The sequence below is a fragment of the Zalophus californianus genome, chromosome 6, assembly GCF_009762305.2.
Source record: "Zalophus californianus isolate mZalCal1 chromosome 6, mZalCal1.pri.v2, whole genome shotgun sequence".
Lineage (NCBI taxonomy): Eukaryota > Metazoa > Chordata > Mammalia > Carnivora > Otariidae > Zalophus > Zalophus californianus.
Genome location: NC_045600.1, coordinates 21,409,276 through 21,426,892, shown reverse-complemented (window position 1 = coordinate 21,426,892; position 17,617 = coordinate 21,409,276). Strand labels below are relative to the sequence as shown.

Genomic DNA, 17,617 nt, shown 5'->3' with positions numbered 1-17,617 from the left:
CAAGTTAGGCTAATGGTATTAATAATCAGGCATTTAATGAGGGACATTTCTGAGGAAATAAAAGTAAAACAAAAGTTAATGGTTCCAACAAACTATAAATTCAGTTTTTGAATCCAGAGGGCAGTTAGTCAAGATTTTTAGATGTTGGGTAAGGTAGTAAGGACAGGCAATAACGATTGATAAAATTTTGGGTTCGTAGTTTGAGTATCTCTGGTGATAGCATTGGACATTCTGGTGAAATTTTGGGGTGACCTAAACAGCCATAGGTACAAAGAGTGCCCATACATGATCTGTTATTGTGATTCCCTAAAAGTTTTTATCATCATCCAGTTTCAGCTTATAGGACTTTGGGAAATAGGTAGTTTTTATTTCTGGTGATGCCAAGTCAGAGAAAAACATTGGATACGTTAACAACTGACAAAATGCAAAAATGGCAGGATCCAATTTACGAGGAGATGAAAAATAGCTCAAAGATAATGAACATTCACAGCGGCGGGTAATACTTTTTCACTGAAACAACATTTTTCTCTACGGTCACCTCCATTTCTACCAAAGACAATCCAAGACTACTTTTATTTGCAAAAATAAATCTAGTCTTATTAAACTTGGCCTAATTATTTATGCAAGTGCAACAAGAAAAGACTATTGGATATATAGATAGGCTCTTTTTAAGTCTGCTTTGCAGGGATCATCTGGAAAAGCTCAAAGTTAGTTCAAAGTCAGAAAAGACTTTATTTAGAATTTGATTTTGGGAAATTTGTCAAATACGTCGAAAGATTTGAACACTTAATTAAATAAGATCCTGCTCATCTCTTTAGCCAGAGTGACAATAAAGCATTTTAAAGGCAAATACAGATGGTTACACAGTTGTGAACAAAACCCTCCACTCTTCTAATATTAAGACGGTTAGATTTTCTTAAGTAATAAAAAGACTTAATAAAGACAACATGAAGCACAAGAAATTATTTTTATAAAACACAGAATCTTTGTTTCCTAGGCAACTTTCTTAAAAGGTAACCAATGACCTGCATATCCTGGCAGGTAAAAAGCCAAGCAAGGCTCTCAGGACACAAAACAAAACAAAACAAAACAAAAAACCCAAACAAACAGGAAGGCAATACCTGTCCCTGGAGGGAAAGGATCAATATACAATGGGTACTCAAAACTAAACTCACAAAGGTTACAATCCAAAGAACTAATTCTTACAAATATTATTTCCTGCTAACCTGAATTTGGAAAGGAAAGGGCAGTGGGAAATATTTACATTCCTCTCTCGACTAAGCACTAAGACAGAGATCTAGGAAACGGACACGTTAAGAATTCTTACCTTCTACTGGCTTTCTGTCGTTTGTCCCAGACCTCTGCTGCAGTGTCCAAGGTGAGTGGCATATCCCCAGCCTTTTATTATCCAATCCCCATCACCAGAAACTGTAGGGGAGGAAAATAATATGTTTTTCCTTCTACCCTTCTAGTTCCTCAGCTGGGACTTTGTAACAAAAGACAGATTAACAAGAGAAAAGCATAAAAATTTACATAATATAATTTTTTCATGTGTCACAGAAGCCTTCATAAAGAAATGAAGACCCAAAGAAGTGATTAAACCTGAGCATTTTTATGCTGGTTTGAGGAAGAATGGAAAGTCATGGTGATAGAACCAAAGGGTATGAACTAAGGGTAATGATCTGAAGGAAGCTTAGCAAGGTTTGTTTTTCCTTTGATATTTTCAGAGATAAGGCTATAGTCAGGGCACCTCTCACAAGAGGGTCTTATGACTTGTTTCAGAGGAGAAGAGGGATCAGAAAATCCTTCCTACACCTGCTGTTTCTCAAATTCCTCCAGCTTAAAATGTTCAATATGCTAAGTTACCATGTTTTGGGATAGTGTACCCTGAACTCCATTAACTGTAACTTAATCAGTAGTAGGGAAAAGATCTTTGTTCAAACTTAAAGTGTATATGTGTTTATATGTGTGTGACAAAGAGAATTCAAGAAACATGAAATATATATTTCAGAAATTCATACACTGGGAAAGGATATAAACATTATTTGAATCTTGAATCTTTTACTCAAAGTCTATTAAATTGCATTTAGATGGATTTCTGTTCCAAGTCAGACTTCTTAGATACCATTGTAAACTTACATTAATTTTCTAAATACCATTTTCTTTTGAACACAAATAAGCCCCTCAATTTTTAGCCAATGAAAGTTACAAATTAGGTCCACATTATCTAGTATGTGCGCCTTATGATAAGTATGCCCTCAAGATCCATGCCTTAGGACATGCTCTATACATAGGACTACCTTTGAGCTTGAGAAACTCAATCTCCTTGGGTGATACCCGACAGGTGTGTATCTTATCCTTTGTTTTCCTTTGGCATGGCCCAATTTTCCTGGGAGATTTTAATCGAATGATTTGTTGTTCTCATTTTTTTTTTAACTTCAGAATCTTGGATCTGGACCAACAGCTTTTAATCAATCCAATTAAGGGAATGTAAGTGGGAGACCTATGAGGAAGGGTGGATAATTTACGGGACTTAAATTTTTGAAAATATTAAGGCAGCATTGGGCTTCATGCTGAAACACCTAGAGCCAACAATTTACCCTTTTGTCGTTCACATCACCTCCCCTCCCCCAAGTTAATAGATCCTTTGATAAACTAATTTGGTCCTGCTGATGCATCGATTAGGCAGATATATTTCTTGATAGACAGACATGATGTACTGGGTAAAAGGAACTGCTATAAATATAAGGTCGTTAGTAATGTGAAGGTGAGGTGCTGGGGGAGGGGAAGTGTTCTATAGTCTTGTGATTAGGTCTCAGTCTTTTAGTGAGCCTGTGCCTCCAGACTCTGAACTTTGCCAGTGTTTCTCAGTTTTTTTTTTTCTCTCCCCTTAGTAGCACAGGACTGTTCCCAGGTCAGGCTCTGGTTAATAGTGTCCTCTGAGGGCAGCCCTTGGTAAGAACTGTGTGCTCTGGTATATTTCCAAATGTTTCCTTTTCCCCTCCCTTTGCCAGAAACACAAGGGGATATTTTTTTTCTAATGCTTACCATTAGAACCTGTTTGAGCTCCTGAAGATAAATCTTACAAAATTGTGGAGGTCTCCCTATGACCAGGTCCCCCTGGAAATTTATCAGCACTGTGCCTCCAGCAATTCATCAATCCCAGTATAGGTTTCCTACCCTGACCCTGGTTCTCCCTGTGTTTTCCACACATCAGTCTCTGTTCTGGGAGTCAGGGACTACCTTCATTTGCCTGGCTGTCTTGGGAACAGCAGTTTGCCCTGTGTCTTCCCTTCTCCTAGAAGAGTTGTTGAGTTTTCAGTCTGTTCAGTCTGTTCAGCTTTTCACTTATTGTTAAGAGGGAGAAGTGACTTACAGGCTTCCAGAACCAGAAACCAGAAGTTCCAAATGCATTTCAATGACTGCAAAAATTAATAGTTCAAAGAATTCAGAGATCAAGGAAATAGATTGTTGAGAAAAAAAAACCCTGCAGCCTAGAAGGGAAACACACAATTTTAGTCTAATATCTTTAAATAAGGTAGTAAATGGATGATATGTGATTACTCATATTTATATGGCAAAAACAGACCCATGAAGAAGATGGTAAGTGTAGTGAGGCATTGTCTTTTTGCAAAGTGAGTTAGGACACCTTCTTCCCTACAGGATTCTATCAAGCAGTTGCAATAGCAACAAAAGGAAGTCAAAAATGGAACACCTCAGGATGCCTGGGTGGCTCAGTTGGTTAAGCATCTGCCTTCAGCTCAGGTCATGATCCCAGGGTCCTGGGATGGAGTACTGCATTGGGCTCCTTGCTTAGTGGGGAGCTTCTCCCTCTGCCTGCCGCTCCCCCTGCTTGGGCTCTCCCTTTCTCTCTCTCTCTCTGACAAATAAATAAATAAAATCTTAAAAAAAAAGGAACAGCTTGGTGGACAGACATCCTGAAATGCATGAAGATGTCTTATTACCTATAAGGAAAATAATCTCAGCCTTCTGAAAAGTATCCAAAAAAGCAAACTGGAAGAAAAGCTACAACCTTTAAGTTGCATATGCAATAAAGATGCCACAAGAGAATTAGCTCCTTGTCAGTCAGTTATTTCAAAACTGTAGCAAGTAGATGATAAGCTCAAGGTAATGACTGAAGAGATCTTTGGTTGGACAAAAAGATTGTAACCATACCACTATTTTTAATCTTTAAGATATATCACATGCCTTTAATGCTCTTAATATGCTCTTCACATATATTCCAATGGCATTCTAAGACATTTCCATTGACATGTGCATGATGTGAATTCAGGAGTCCTAATAAACTTATGAATATGTTATATTGCCCTCCAGTTAATAATTTGAATATGATGTCAAACAAGGCATACGAGTTCATTGCAAATTCAAAAATGATGTTTGAAGTTTTATTTTCTGCATTTGAATCTCACTCTCAATTCTTGTTTTGTTGGGGGAAAACTGTATGTTTGTTTTTCCTTGATTATGTATGATAAAATATATATCATAAGGACCAGCATGCTTTTAATAATGTATTATTTGTAATTAAGGTGATTTATTATAAAAATCCAATGATTAAAACTCTAATTGTGTAACTGTTATTTTCACAGGAAGTTTACAGAGACTCATATGAAAACCATTCCCAGTCGTGCATTTTCAAATCTGCCCAATATTTCCAGGATGTAAGTCATTTTTTAAAATATAAATAAAAGTTTGCAACTGTGCCATGTTATTTTTTAAATGTGTTCTATCAAGACAAATACTTGATATATATTGTACTTGTATAAGTCAATATCTACATCTGCAATGTATGTGAAAAGTTTATGTACAAGATGTTTATTTGATTTTGCGACATCTCTAATCCCAAATTCCTAAATGCTTTCTTTCTAATGCAAATTTGGTCTTGAGAATTTAATAATTCTCAATGTATTTTAATGTATTTTGGGATGTGGCAAAACCTTAGCCAGGAATCTCCCCCATAAACAGATTTATATATCGATCTCTAGTCCATCTCTCCTAGTTACCAAAAAGTTGATTTACTTTTTACCACTACGAAAATGTTTACATTTTGTCAGAAACATAGGTAATGATTTCAGACTTCTCTCACTTAAAAAAAACACACACACAAAAATGATTCTAAACCTTAGAAAACTGAATTGCTATACACTCAAGAGCAAGGATAAAAAGGACTTCCATATTGAGTTGACAAGAATATAACTGTATATGAAAAGAACCAGGGCCTTATTTTGTTTAATGGATTCTGACAAGAAATGAAGATAATTCAGGCACACTAAATGACAGTACAACCAGGAGCAACCTGTGTTGATTTGGGCTAAATTCATTCCTTTCATGACCATTTATTGTCTATTGTGTCATTTCAGGGGGATTTGACATTTTTAGTTGTTACGAGAGGAGGGGACTACTGGCATCTCCTGGGTAGAGGCAAAGGATCTGCTAAACACCCTACTGGGCACAGAATATCCTTCCGCAACAAAGGATTTTCTAGTCTCAAATGTCAGCAATGCTGAAGCTGAGAAACCATCCCGCTAAACATCTCTGCAGTTTTTGATTTTCCTGACCAGCCTTTCCTTTTTCAAATTCTTGTCTTCTCTGATTTCCTGGATATTGCTGTCATCCTTCTTTTTAACATCTTACCTTAGCTACTCTTCCTCAGTCTCCTTTCCTAGCTTCCTATTTCATTTCATTCAGTTCTTTAAAGATCAGTTCATTCTTTATTTTGTCTCAGTTCCTTTATACCCTCCTCTCCTTGAAGGAACACTCCCATTCCTTTGGGTTCACTATTATGTAACACAACTAATTCCTAAATGAACATTTCCAGCCCTGATTTATTCCTACAAGTCAGGCCTGCTTTAAAAGCTTACTTCCAAGTATCATCATCTTGATGTCCCACAGTCACTTCAAACAGCAAATCCAAAATAAACCCATCATCTTCCTGCTAAGCTGTTCCTTTTCCTTCTCCCTTTAATGGCATAACCATTTAGTGACCTATAAGCTAAACACCTCAAATTCCCCTTTTGCTCTTCTTTTTCCCTCAATTCCTATATAATTGCCTACTTGGTGCCTCTACCTGGATGTCCCAATAGCTTGACCATTACTTCATTCATTCAACAAATATTTATTGAGCCCTACTTTGTGTCTGGCACTTTGCTAGATGCTTCACATACAACAGCTGACAATACTCATAGAGCTTCCTAAGAGAGTGATAGTGCTATGATAGGGTCAGTCATAGAGTGCTATAGAACTTATACAAGAAGCATATTACCTGGATGGAGAGTGTGGTCAGGGAAGGCTTCCTGGAGAAAATGACACCTAACTTTTGATCTGCATTATCTGGGTGGTGGGATGGGCGGGGGGAGGGGGAAAGATAGTTCCAAGCAGAAGGGAAAAGCTGGGCTGTCCGTTAAATTAAAATAAATTTGTTGAGGCTGAAGCTTAAGCTGGGAGAAGGGCAGTAGAGAAAAATGAAACCAGGGAATAAACAAGTGCAGGGCCTTGTGAACCATGTAAAGCAGTTTGAAATCTTCCCTAGGGGCCAAGCCACTGAGTGGTTATAAGCAGGGAAGTGACAGATTGGGTGTTTTAGAAACATTCCCCTGTGCTGTGGAAAGGGAGTCAGATGGAGTAAGACTGGAGACGGGAAGCTAGCGAGGAGGTTGATGCAGTGTCCTGGGGAAGAGGGGATTGTGAACTGAGTGATGATGGTTAAGGGAAAACAAAGTGGCTGTGTGTGAGAAACAAATAGGAGAGAACCAACAAACTGGAAAGTTGATTGATTTGGAGGTGGAGGGAGATAGAGAAGAATTTCATCCAAGTGTCTGACTAGGACATGTGTGTAGCTGATGAGCATATTCGCTGCACTAGAGAAGTTTTCTGTGGATTTGCTGTGGAGGGTCAAGGAGCAAGTTAGGAGTTCAATTTGGGGCACATGGCATTTGAGATGACTTTGAGGCATCAAGCAAACTATGTCCAGCAGACATCAGGACACAGACATAATTTTTTATTCATTCATTTGACAATTATTTATTCTGTTCTAAGAGATGAAGATACGTCAGGGAACAAACAGACAAAGATTGATGCTCCTATGAAGTTTACATTTGAATGGAAGGAAACAGGCAATAAACCAAAACCATAATAATTATATACTAGTTTAGAAGGGAATAATGGATATGGTAAAAAGAAAAAAGCAATGTAGAGTAAGGAGGACTGGAAGTGCTGGGTATGGGGGATGCTCAGGGAAGACTCGCGTAGGGGTTTTTTGAGATCTGAGAGTCATAAACAGGCAGATGTAACTGAGACCAGGGAAGGGCTTCAGTAGAGAGGGAGAGGCTAAGGAGAGTGAAGAACAAACAACTTTAAGGCATGAGTTCCCTAAGAAAGCAAGAAGGGATGGTATCCAAATAGAGCAATTGACTTGCTACAGGAAGATTGTCATCTTTTATACTGTCACAAGAAAGTAGTAGTAAGGGAGGAGGCAGGTATGGGTAAATTAATAGGCTTTGTGGTGGAGAATTCTAGGAATTCTTATCTCAAGGTTTCAGTCTTTTTTACAAATTGTTAAAAGATAATCTGCTAATATTGAGGGTGAAGAGTTAGAAATATGAGGTTTGAAATAAAAGTGATGGGCAATGAAAGAGGGAGGGTTGGCTCCTGCCAGGACACCCAGGCAGATTTGAAGGCCCTGTTGAGACTTCCTCCATGGAAACTATGCTGGATTCTCCAGTCTGGTTAAGTGTTCCCTGAACCACATTAGTGCACTTATCACTCTACATGTTAATCCCATTTACTTACCTATATTACCCACTACTGTGAATTCCTTGAAGCTAGGGAACAGATCTGTTTTGTCAATGCCCATTTACTGACATAGAGTAAATATTCAACAGATATTTGTTGAATGAAAGCACACAGATATACGTAAGTAATCGTTAAAGATCTGGTATGTCTAGGGGGCAAGAGAGAAATCATTTGGGTGATCCTAGGTAGGTTTGCCTGGGACAGGACAAATTTCCACCTATTATTCAGGTATAATTATTAATAGCAGCCTGTGTAACTCACAAAAATATCCTAGTTTGGATGATAAATGATATGGTCACCCTAGTGATTACATAAGACTTATAGGCTAAAGAAGAAATTTGAGAAAGAGATGGGATCTGATTTTTCCTGTTTATAAAAATGGGACAAGCAAGCAGGGAATCACTTCTTTCATCCCACTGAATAAATGGTTCCTAAATGTTGTCTTCACAACTGAGCTATAGGAGCCCTTTGAGGATGTATAATTCATTTGGAGAACTGGAACTTCAGTTATTATGACGGGCAGAATGACCATCCCAGTAACCCCTTGAGAAAACTTCACCTCTAAACTAAGAAATTCAGGAGAAAATTTAGAGCAATAGGTATGACGTAAAGTTAGGAAAACAAGTTTTCAGCCTTCAAAATTAATCTTGTCCTTCAGATGGCTCAGCTTCATCCATTATAAATCTCTGTGATTTCTACACAATAAATTAATCTTTTCAATGTCTTCCATTGTTTCCTCTATGTTAAAGACATATTTGGATCAAAATAATTTACATAATGTTATCCACAAGTGGCCATGGCTTGGGAGACCTGATAAAGGATAATTGTTTGGAGAATAGATAAATCAAAACAGAAAGTACAGGACCATTAGAAAATTCACAATGACCATGGCAGAAACTCAAATGGAACAGTCAGAACTCCTCTCATAAACATTGTATTAATGAAAGTATTTTACTGACAGACTTAATTCAAACTATAGATGAGTGGTCCTCAATCCTGCCTGCACATTGGAATTATCGAAGAAGCATTTTAAAAATAAAAGTATTTGCACCTCATCCCTCATAAACTCTGATTTAATTATCCTGGATTATGTCTTGAACATATGTAAATTTTAGAAGCTTCCTGGGTAGTTCAACTCTATGGCCAGGGTTGAGAATCTCTGCTGTGACTACAAGTGGATGTCATCTATTAATTCTTAATTTTCCCAAATATCAGAGATGCCTCTCAATAAAAAACGATCATTGAATTTGGCTGCATTAGTCATTCTCATTACAGGAATAGAATTTGTGGAGACTCTTCGAAACAATATTCCCTATGTATTCTTGACAAGTCGTACTTAGAAATTTCTCTTTTCTCTTTTCATACTTAAAACTTTTATTTGAGTTACCTTTTGCTTACAAAGTTCAAGACAAATCTTGAATTTTCTGCTTCATCAAAATAAAGAAGAGAAGTCTTTAGTGGATATGTAGTCACCACCCTATGGAATGTTCCACTAGAGAATTATAGATTTCTCATCTTCTCTGAAACTCTATTTCTAATCCCATGCTATCACATACTGCATTAATAATGCCTCTTTTTTAATTCTTATGTTCTTTTCTAATGTCTTTCATTTTCTGCTATTTTGAGTAACTCATCTATTCACCCATTCATTCATTACCTTAACACATATTTATTGAGAGTCTACTACATGCCTTGCACTATGAAAGGCACTCAAAATTCAAAGGCCACCCAAAACAGACACAGTTCTCCATTTCAGAGAATATATAGCCTAACCAGACAGCATAAATCAAATATTATCCAAACAATAAGACAGTTGCACTGTGATAATTAGTGAAAGGAGTTCTCAGTGTAATGAGGTATACTTAGGGGAAATTTGACCTAATCAGGAAATTCAGGAAAAGCTTCTGAAGGAAGTATCAGTTGAGTGAAACCTTAGGGATGAATAGGACCTAAAGAATTGGGAAGCTTTCAGGTATCACGGGATCTGAAAAAAGTATAACTAATTTTAACATAATTAGGGAGAAATCATGTTGCCTGATTTGGGAAGCCCTGGACAAAGAAGTTTTATTAAGATTAATGTTTGGGATATGTATGGCATTCACAACGCTACTAACTTTCTACTTTGCTTTATATTTTTGTGACATTCAGCTACTTGTCAATAGATGCAACTCTGCAGCGGCTGGAATCACATTCCTTCTACAATTTGAGTAAAATGACCCACATGTAAGTACAATGAAAAGTGCAGCATAGACTCCACCATAGCCAGTCTTGATTGATAATTCTAGGGCTCTAGATGGTTGTAACAGCTGTCTTTTTGACCATGGGTCAAAACTTCTGTTTATGATTAAATTCTTAACTGGTTCTCACAGTTTGTTAATCCATCCAAAATTCCACTTCCATGGTTGAAAGGTAAAGACAAAACTAGAAGTTCTCTTCTTAAATTGTCATTTCATTCTATTACTACTCTGTCAGCAGATTTCATTGGTGTGGATGTCAATGAGTCAATAAATATTTACTCACTACTGACTTGATTCCAGGACTGTGCAAGATTCTGCAAATGTAACATTTTTTCTCAATTAGGAAAGAGAAATGTAGTTTCATGGGATTAGAAAAAAAGTGGGTTTAGGAACTCTGGCCTTGGAGTTGGTTAGAATCGGATTTGAACCCTGGCTTCTCTGCCCATTCACTACCTAACCTTGCACAATCATGTAATCTTTCCTAGCCTCACATTCTTTATTTGTAAAATAAGGGTAATAAGAGTTTCAACTTCATATGTTTAGTATAAATATTGAATGATATAATGCATGTGATCCTGTGCCTAGCACATTAAAACCAAGCACTGCACTTCATAAGTAATTATTGTTTTTATTTCTCTAGTACATTACAATTAAAAGTTGTACATAATCGCATTATATTCTTCTAAGCAGCCATTTAGTTTTATGAAATACTATGAAATATTAATTATTTTCTTGAAGAAACAAAAATACATATTATCTATGTTCTAGGGGTGCCTGGATGGCTGTCAGGTAAGTGTCTGACTCTTGGTTTCAGCTCAGGTCCTGATCTCATGGGTCATGAGATCAAGCCCCTCATCAGGGTCTGCACTCAGTGGGGAGTCTGCTTGAAAGATTCTCTCCCTTTGCCCCTCCCTCTACTTTCTTATCTCTCAAATAAATCTTTAAAAAGAAATATTTACTATGTTCTAGATGTTATATTAAACATTTTTTTCTGTATAACCCCTTTCATTTAAGGCTCAAAAAACAAACCTATCAAGTAGAGATTATTTTTTTCTGTTATTTATATAAGAAAAACATAAATTCATAGAGGATATATATGTTTTCCTTAGTCACACAGTTATGAGGAGGTAAGAGCAGAATTTTTATACCTTAAATGTCTTACTCAAAAATTCTTACCCTATTCTCTATATTATACTGCTTTCAAAAACACTGAGGCTCAGAATGTTACTTCCAGATATGGTAGGCAAGCTTATATCAGATCAATCATTACTCTGAAAGCAACTACAGAAGATGGATAGGGAAAAAAAATCTCTAAGTGGATTTAAGGGGAGAGAAGCCAATCCCAAAAACAACATTTGATTGTTTTCCTCTTGAGGAAATTCTGTGAATTATAAGAGACAACTGAGAGACTGATGTTGAACAGAAGTTTAGGAAATCTCATAGGGCTAGCAAACCAAAAACTGGAGTTCAGGGCTTACAAAGTAGGATGGCTCCTTAGTAAACAAATATCACAAGATTTTAACTTGGATCCCTAAAAAGCTTCATCCCAGAAGTATGGAATAATGGGAAATAGAACAGCCCTCATGAAAGCTAAAGCCTAGCTTTAAATTAATAAAAATAACCAGGCATACAAAACAAAACAAAACAAGAATATATGGGAAAAAATCAAGAGAAGAAAACAAACAACAGAAAATGATCACAAAAGATTCAAATATTGGAGTATTGGAGTTATCAGGCACAGACTTTAAAGTAACTAAAATTAAGTTATTCAAAATTTTAAAGACAAGATAGGGAATTTCAAAATAGAATTAGAAACTATAAAAAGGATCAAATAGAAACAAGAACTTAAAAATTCAGTAACTGAAATAAAATCTAAACACACGAGTTTGACAACAGATTAAACACAGCTCAAAAGAGAATTAGTAATCTGGAAGATAAGTCAGAAGAATATATCCAACCTGGAGCATGGAATAAAAAAGAAAATTTAAAAATATATGGCACAGTAGGGGTGCCAGCGTGGCTCAGTCAGTTGAGTGTCTCTTAGTTTCAGCTCAGGTCATGATCTCATGGGGCATGAGATAGAGCCCCGTGTTGGGCTCCACATTCAGCAGGGAGTGTGCTTGAGATTCTCTCTCTCTCCCTCTCCCCGCCATGCTTGAATGCATGCATTCTCTCTCTCTCTCCCTCTCCCTCTCTCTCTTTCTCTCTCTCTCTCTCTCTCAAATAAATAAGTCTTTAAAATATATGATATAGTAAAAAGTCTAGCATACCTATCATTGGGTCCCAAAAAAAGAAGAAAGAAAGAATGAGAGAAGCAATATTTGAAGAGAAGTTTCTAAAACTCATAAGGGAATTAAGTTGCAGATATAAGAAGTACTGCAAACCCCAATAGGATAAGTACAAAGAACCACATCAAGGTACATCATGGTAAAGGTATTAAAAACTAAAGACAAGGGGTGCCTGGGTGGCTCAGTCAGTTAAGGGTCCAACTCTTAGTTTAGGCTCAGGTCATGATCTCAGAGTCCTGAGATCAAGCCCCACATTGGGCTCCCTATTCAGTGGGGAGTCTGCTTCCTCTCTCTCTCTCCCCCTCTGCCCCTCCCCCACCCGTGCATGCTCTCTAAAATAAATAAATAAATCTTAAAAAAAAAACCAACCCAAAGACAAAGTGAAAATTATTAAAAGCAGCCCGGGGGCGGGGGTGGAATACACACAAACTTTCAAAGAAGTAGCAACAAGATTGATAGCTGATTATTCATTCAACAGAAAAGATAGGATCCATAAAATCAATAGAAAGATACCTACAATGAGAACAAGAAAAATAACAGTAGTAAATACCTGCCAACCCACCAAAAGTATTCTTTGAAATTAAAGGCAAAAGAAAGACATTTCAAGCAAATAAAAATCAAGAGAATTCATTACCATTAGGTTCATATTAAGAACCTACTAAAGGGAATTTTAAGGTTAAAGGAAAATAATGCGAAATGGTAGCACAGAAGTACAGAAGGAAATGAAAAACAATAGAAAAGGTAAATAAAAATGAACCTTGGCTACATAAAACAAAACAAAAAATATCTTACTGGGCTTAAAATATAGGCGATCCTTGCACAGCATGATGGTGGAGGATCATGAAACTGCGTGCTGAAACTATGCATAGTGATCTTAATAATCAGTGAAAAAAATTGTGATTGTGACTTTTAAAAGTTTTTATCAAAACAGTAAAACCTCTCTTACTATTGGTTATAAATGTATAAGGAAAGGAAAAATAGTAAACTGATACTTATTTAACACACTGTAAATTTATTTTATTTTTGAAAAGATTTTATTTATTTATTTGACAGAGAGATGGAGAGAGAGCACAAGTAGGCAGGGTGGCAGGCAGAGGGAGAGGGAGAAGCAGGCTCTCTGCTGACCAGGGGCCGGATGGGGGGCTTGATCCTAGGACCTGGGATAATGACCTGAGCCGAAGGCAGCCGCTTAACCAACTGAGCCACCCAGGCACCCCAACACACTGTAATTTTAAACTTTAAAAACACTTTAAAACTAAAATGTTTTATTTCATTGTAAAAAAAATATATCAAGCGTAGTTTGAACAGTGCATGCCTTTTTTCTCCTTGCTATGTAACTTGCTAGAGCATCATATCAATGTCTTGGCAAATTGTTGTACTTCTTTCTAGATCTGGATCAGCTTCCAAAATTTAATTCTCTGTTCTTTCAATGTCATAAGATATTTCTAAGAGTTCCTTTAATGTGATTTTTTTTTTATCAGCATCATTTCTTTTGGGACATCTTCATCCTTTTATTTGCAACCACTTTTCTCATTGATGTCAATAATTTGCCTTCACTAAGTTCTTTTGATTGAATATCTAGAGTCTCTCAAACAGTGGCAGTATCAACATTCACGAGGTCAGCTATTTCTCCTATGGCTCCATTTACATATAATTCAAATTTCACTTCCAGCATTATCACATTTTGTTTCTTTGCTGCTCCTTCATCTTAGCTGGTCAGTTCCCTCTTTCAATTATCCACTTCTATAAAATGTCACATGGGTTTATCACTGGAAGACAAGGAGGCAATACAGCTGCACAAACAGCTTTACTGTTTGTGCATGAACTGAATAACAGATGCTCAGTGACCAATCACCAATGACTTTGAAAGAAGTGGTATAATTGGTCACCTATCATGATATGCATTTGTTATTTACATAGTGATGCACACACTGAAGAGCTAACAGCAAAGTTTGTAGTCTGTGCAGTTATTCACAGTTAATATATTATGGTAGCCACAACTTGAACTATGTTGCCAAGACCAGCTATTATTTAAATTTAACTAAATAATGGTAACTTAATATTATGCATATTGGAACGATGCAAAGCAAGGACTACCTGAATCCACAAAATTAAAATACACAAATAAACAAAGGATGGGAGGGTTATAAATGGTGCTAAAGTGTTCTAAAGTCTTTGAGTTGTCTGAGAAATGTTAACCATAGTAACTTATACTAGATTTTTATAATGAATACATTTTTTTAGTATTTATTTTTTAAATTTAATTAAGTATAATGTATTATTAGTTTCAGAGGTAGAGTTCATTGATTCATCAGTCCCATATAATACCCACTCCTCATTACATCATGCACCCTCCCTAATGTCCATCACCCAGTAACTCCATCCCCCAACCCAGCAACCTTCAGTTTGTTTCTTATGATTAAGAGTCCCTTATAGTTTGTTCTCCCTCTCTGATTTCTTTTTTTTTAAAGATTTTATTTATTTATTGACAGAGAGAAACATAGTGAGAGAGGGAACACACAGTGGGAGAGGGAGAAGCAGGCTTCCCGCTGAGCAGGGAGCCCAATGTGGGGCTCAATCCCAGGACCCTGGGACCATGACCTGAGCCGAAAGCAGACGCTTAACAACTGAACCATCCAGGCGTTCCTTCTCTGATTTTGTCTTGTTTTATTTTTCCTTCCCTTTTCCTATGATCCTGTTTTGTTTCTTAAATTCCACATTTGAATGAAATCACATGACAATTATCTTTCTCTGATTGACTTATTTCGCTTAGCATAATATCCTCGAGTTCTAACCACATCATTGCAAATGGCAAGATTTCATTTTTTTGATGACTCAGTAGTATTCCATTGTGTGTGTGTATAAATATATATATATATACCATATCTTCTTTATCCACTCATCTGTTAATTGACATCTGGGCTCTTTCCCATAGTTTGGCTGTTGTGGACATTGCTGCTATAAACATTGGGGTACAGGTGCTCCTTCAGATTACTACATTTGTATCTTTGGGGTAAATCTCTAGTAGTGCAATTGCTGGGTCATAGGGTAACTCTATTTTCAACTTTTTGAGGAGCTTCCATACTGTTTTCCAGAGTGGCTGCACCAACTTGCATTCCCACCAGCAGTGTAAGTGGGTTCCCCTTTCTCTGCATCCTCACCAGCATCTGTTGTTTCCTGACTTTTTAATTTTAGCCATGCTGACTGGCGTGAGGTGGTATCTCATGCCAGTTTTGATTTGTCTTTCCCTGATGCCAAGTGATGTTGAGCATTTTTTCATGTGTCTGTTGGCCATTTGGATGTCTTCTTCGCAGAAATGTCTGTTCATGTCTTTTGCCCATTTCTTGATTGGATTATTTGTCCTTTGGGTGCTAAGGTTGATAAGTTCTTTATAGATTTTAGAGCTAGTATCTATATTAATTGCAAATAAGACATTTGCAAATATCTTCTCCTATTCTGTAGGTTGTCTTTTGGTTTTGTTGACTGTTTCTTTTGTTGTGCAGAAGCTTTTTATCTGGATGAAGTCCCAATAGTTCATTTTTGCCTTTGTTTCCCTTGTCTTTGGAGATGTGTCTAGGAAGAAGTTGCTGCAGCTGAGGTCAAAGAGGTTGCTGCCTCTGTTCTCCTCTAGGATTTTGATGGATTCCTATCTCACATTTAGGTCTTTCAACCATTTTGAGTCTATTTTTGTGTGTGGTGTAAGGAAATGGTCCCGTTTCATTCTTCTGCATGTGGCTGTCCAATTTTCCCAACACCATTTGTTGAAGAGACTGTCTTTTTTCCATTGGACATTCTTTCCTGCTTTGTCGAAGATTAGTTGACCATAGAGTTGAGGGTCAATTTCTGGGTTCTCTGTTCTGTTCCACTGATCTATGTGTCTGTTTTTGTGCCAGTACCATACTGTCCTAATGATTACAGCTTTGTAATAGAGCTTGAAATCCGGGATTGTGATGCCACCAACTTTGGTTTTCTTTTTCAACATTCCTTTGGCTGTTCGGGGTCTTTCTGGTTCCATGAAAATTTTAGAATTGTTTTTTCCAGCTCTGTGAAAAAAGTTGATGGTATTTTGATAGGGATTTCATTGAATGTATAGATTGCTCTAGGTAGCATAGACATTTTAACAATATTGGCTCTTCCAATCCATGAGCATGGAATGTTTTTCCATTTCTTTGTGTCTTCCTCAATTGCTTTCATGAGTGTTCTATAGTGTTCTGAGTACCTTTGGTTAGGTTTATTGCCAGGTATCTTATGGTTTTCGGTGCAATTGTAAATGGGATCAACTTTTAATTTCTCTTTCTTTTGTCTCATTGTTAGTGTATAGAAATGCCACTGATTTCTGTGCACTGATTTTATATCCTGTCATTTTGCTTAAGTCCTGTATAAGTTCTAGCAATTTTGCGGTGGAGTCTTGGGTTTTCCCAAAAGTATCATGTCATCTGCAAAGAGTGAGTTTGACTTCTTCTTTGTCGATTTGGATGATTTTTATTTCTTTTTGTTGCCTGATTGCTGAGGCTAAGATTTCTAGTACGATGCTGAACAACGGTGGTGATAGTGGACATTCCTGCCATGTTCCTGACCTTCGGGGAAAAGCTCTCAGTTTTTCCCCATTGAGAATGATATTTGCTGTGGGCTTTTCATACATGGCCTTTATGATACTGAGGTGTGTTCTCTCTACTCCTACACTGTGAAGAGTTTTAATCAAGAAAAGATGCTGTACTTTGTCAAATGCTTTTCCTGCATCTATTGAGAGGATCATATGGTTCTTGTCCTTTTTTTTTATTATTAACATAGTGTATCACATTGATTTGCAGATGTTGAACCACCCTTGCTGCCCAGGAATAAATCCCACTTGGTAGTGGTGAAAAATCCTTTTAATGTACTGTGGATCATATTGGCTAGTATCTTGGTGAGAATTTTGGCTTCCATGTTCCTCCGGGTTATTGGTCTGTAATTCTCCTTTTTGGTGGGGTCCTTGTTGGGGTTTGGGATCAAGGTAATGCTAGCCTCATAGGAAGAGTTGGGAATTTTTCCTTCCATTTCTATTTTTGAAACAGCTTCAGAAGAATAGGTATTAATTCTTCTTTAAATATTTGATAGAATTCCCTTGGGAAGCCATCCAGCCCTGGACTCTTGTTGAGAGATTTTTGATTACTGCTTCAATTCCGTTGCTGGTTATGGGTCTGTGCAGGGTTTCAATTTCTTCCTGTTTCAGTTTTGGTAGTTTATACATCTCTAGGAATGCATCCATTTCTTCCAGATTGCCTAATTTGTTGGCATATAGTT

General features: G+C 37.0%; 1 protein-coding gene and 1 long non-coding RNA gene across 5 annotated transcripts in view; one reads left to right on the top strand and one right to left on the bottom strand.

Moving 5' to 3' along the window:
* Positions 1–17,617, top strand: part of TSHR (thyroid stimulating hormone receptor) — a 165,195-nt gene that overhangs the window by 84,987 nt on the left and 62,591 nt on the right. For all 4 annotated transcript variants that reach the window (XM_035727844.1, XM_035727843.1, XM_035727845.1 and 1 more), the window contains exons 3-4: positions 4,608–4,679; positions 9,958–10,032. In XM_035727844.1, coding sequence (XP_035583737.1) covers positions 4,608–4,679; positions 9,958–10,032 — 147 coding nt within the window. The remainder of the gene's footprint in view (positions 1–4,607; positions 4,680–9,957; positions 10,033–17,617) is intronic.
* LOC113908541 overlaps positions 1–17,617 on the bottom strand; it is an 88,840-nt gene that overhangs the window by 54,514 nt on the left and 16,709 nt on the right. Inside the window, exon 2 of the long non-coding RNA XR_003515517.1 lies at positions 1,328–1,428. This is a non-coding gene — a long non-coding RNA (uncharacterized LOC113908541). The remainder of the gene's footprint in view (positions 1–1,327; positions 1,429–17,617) is intronic.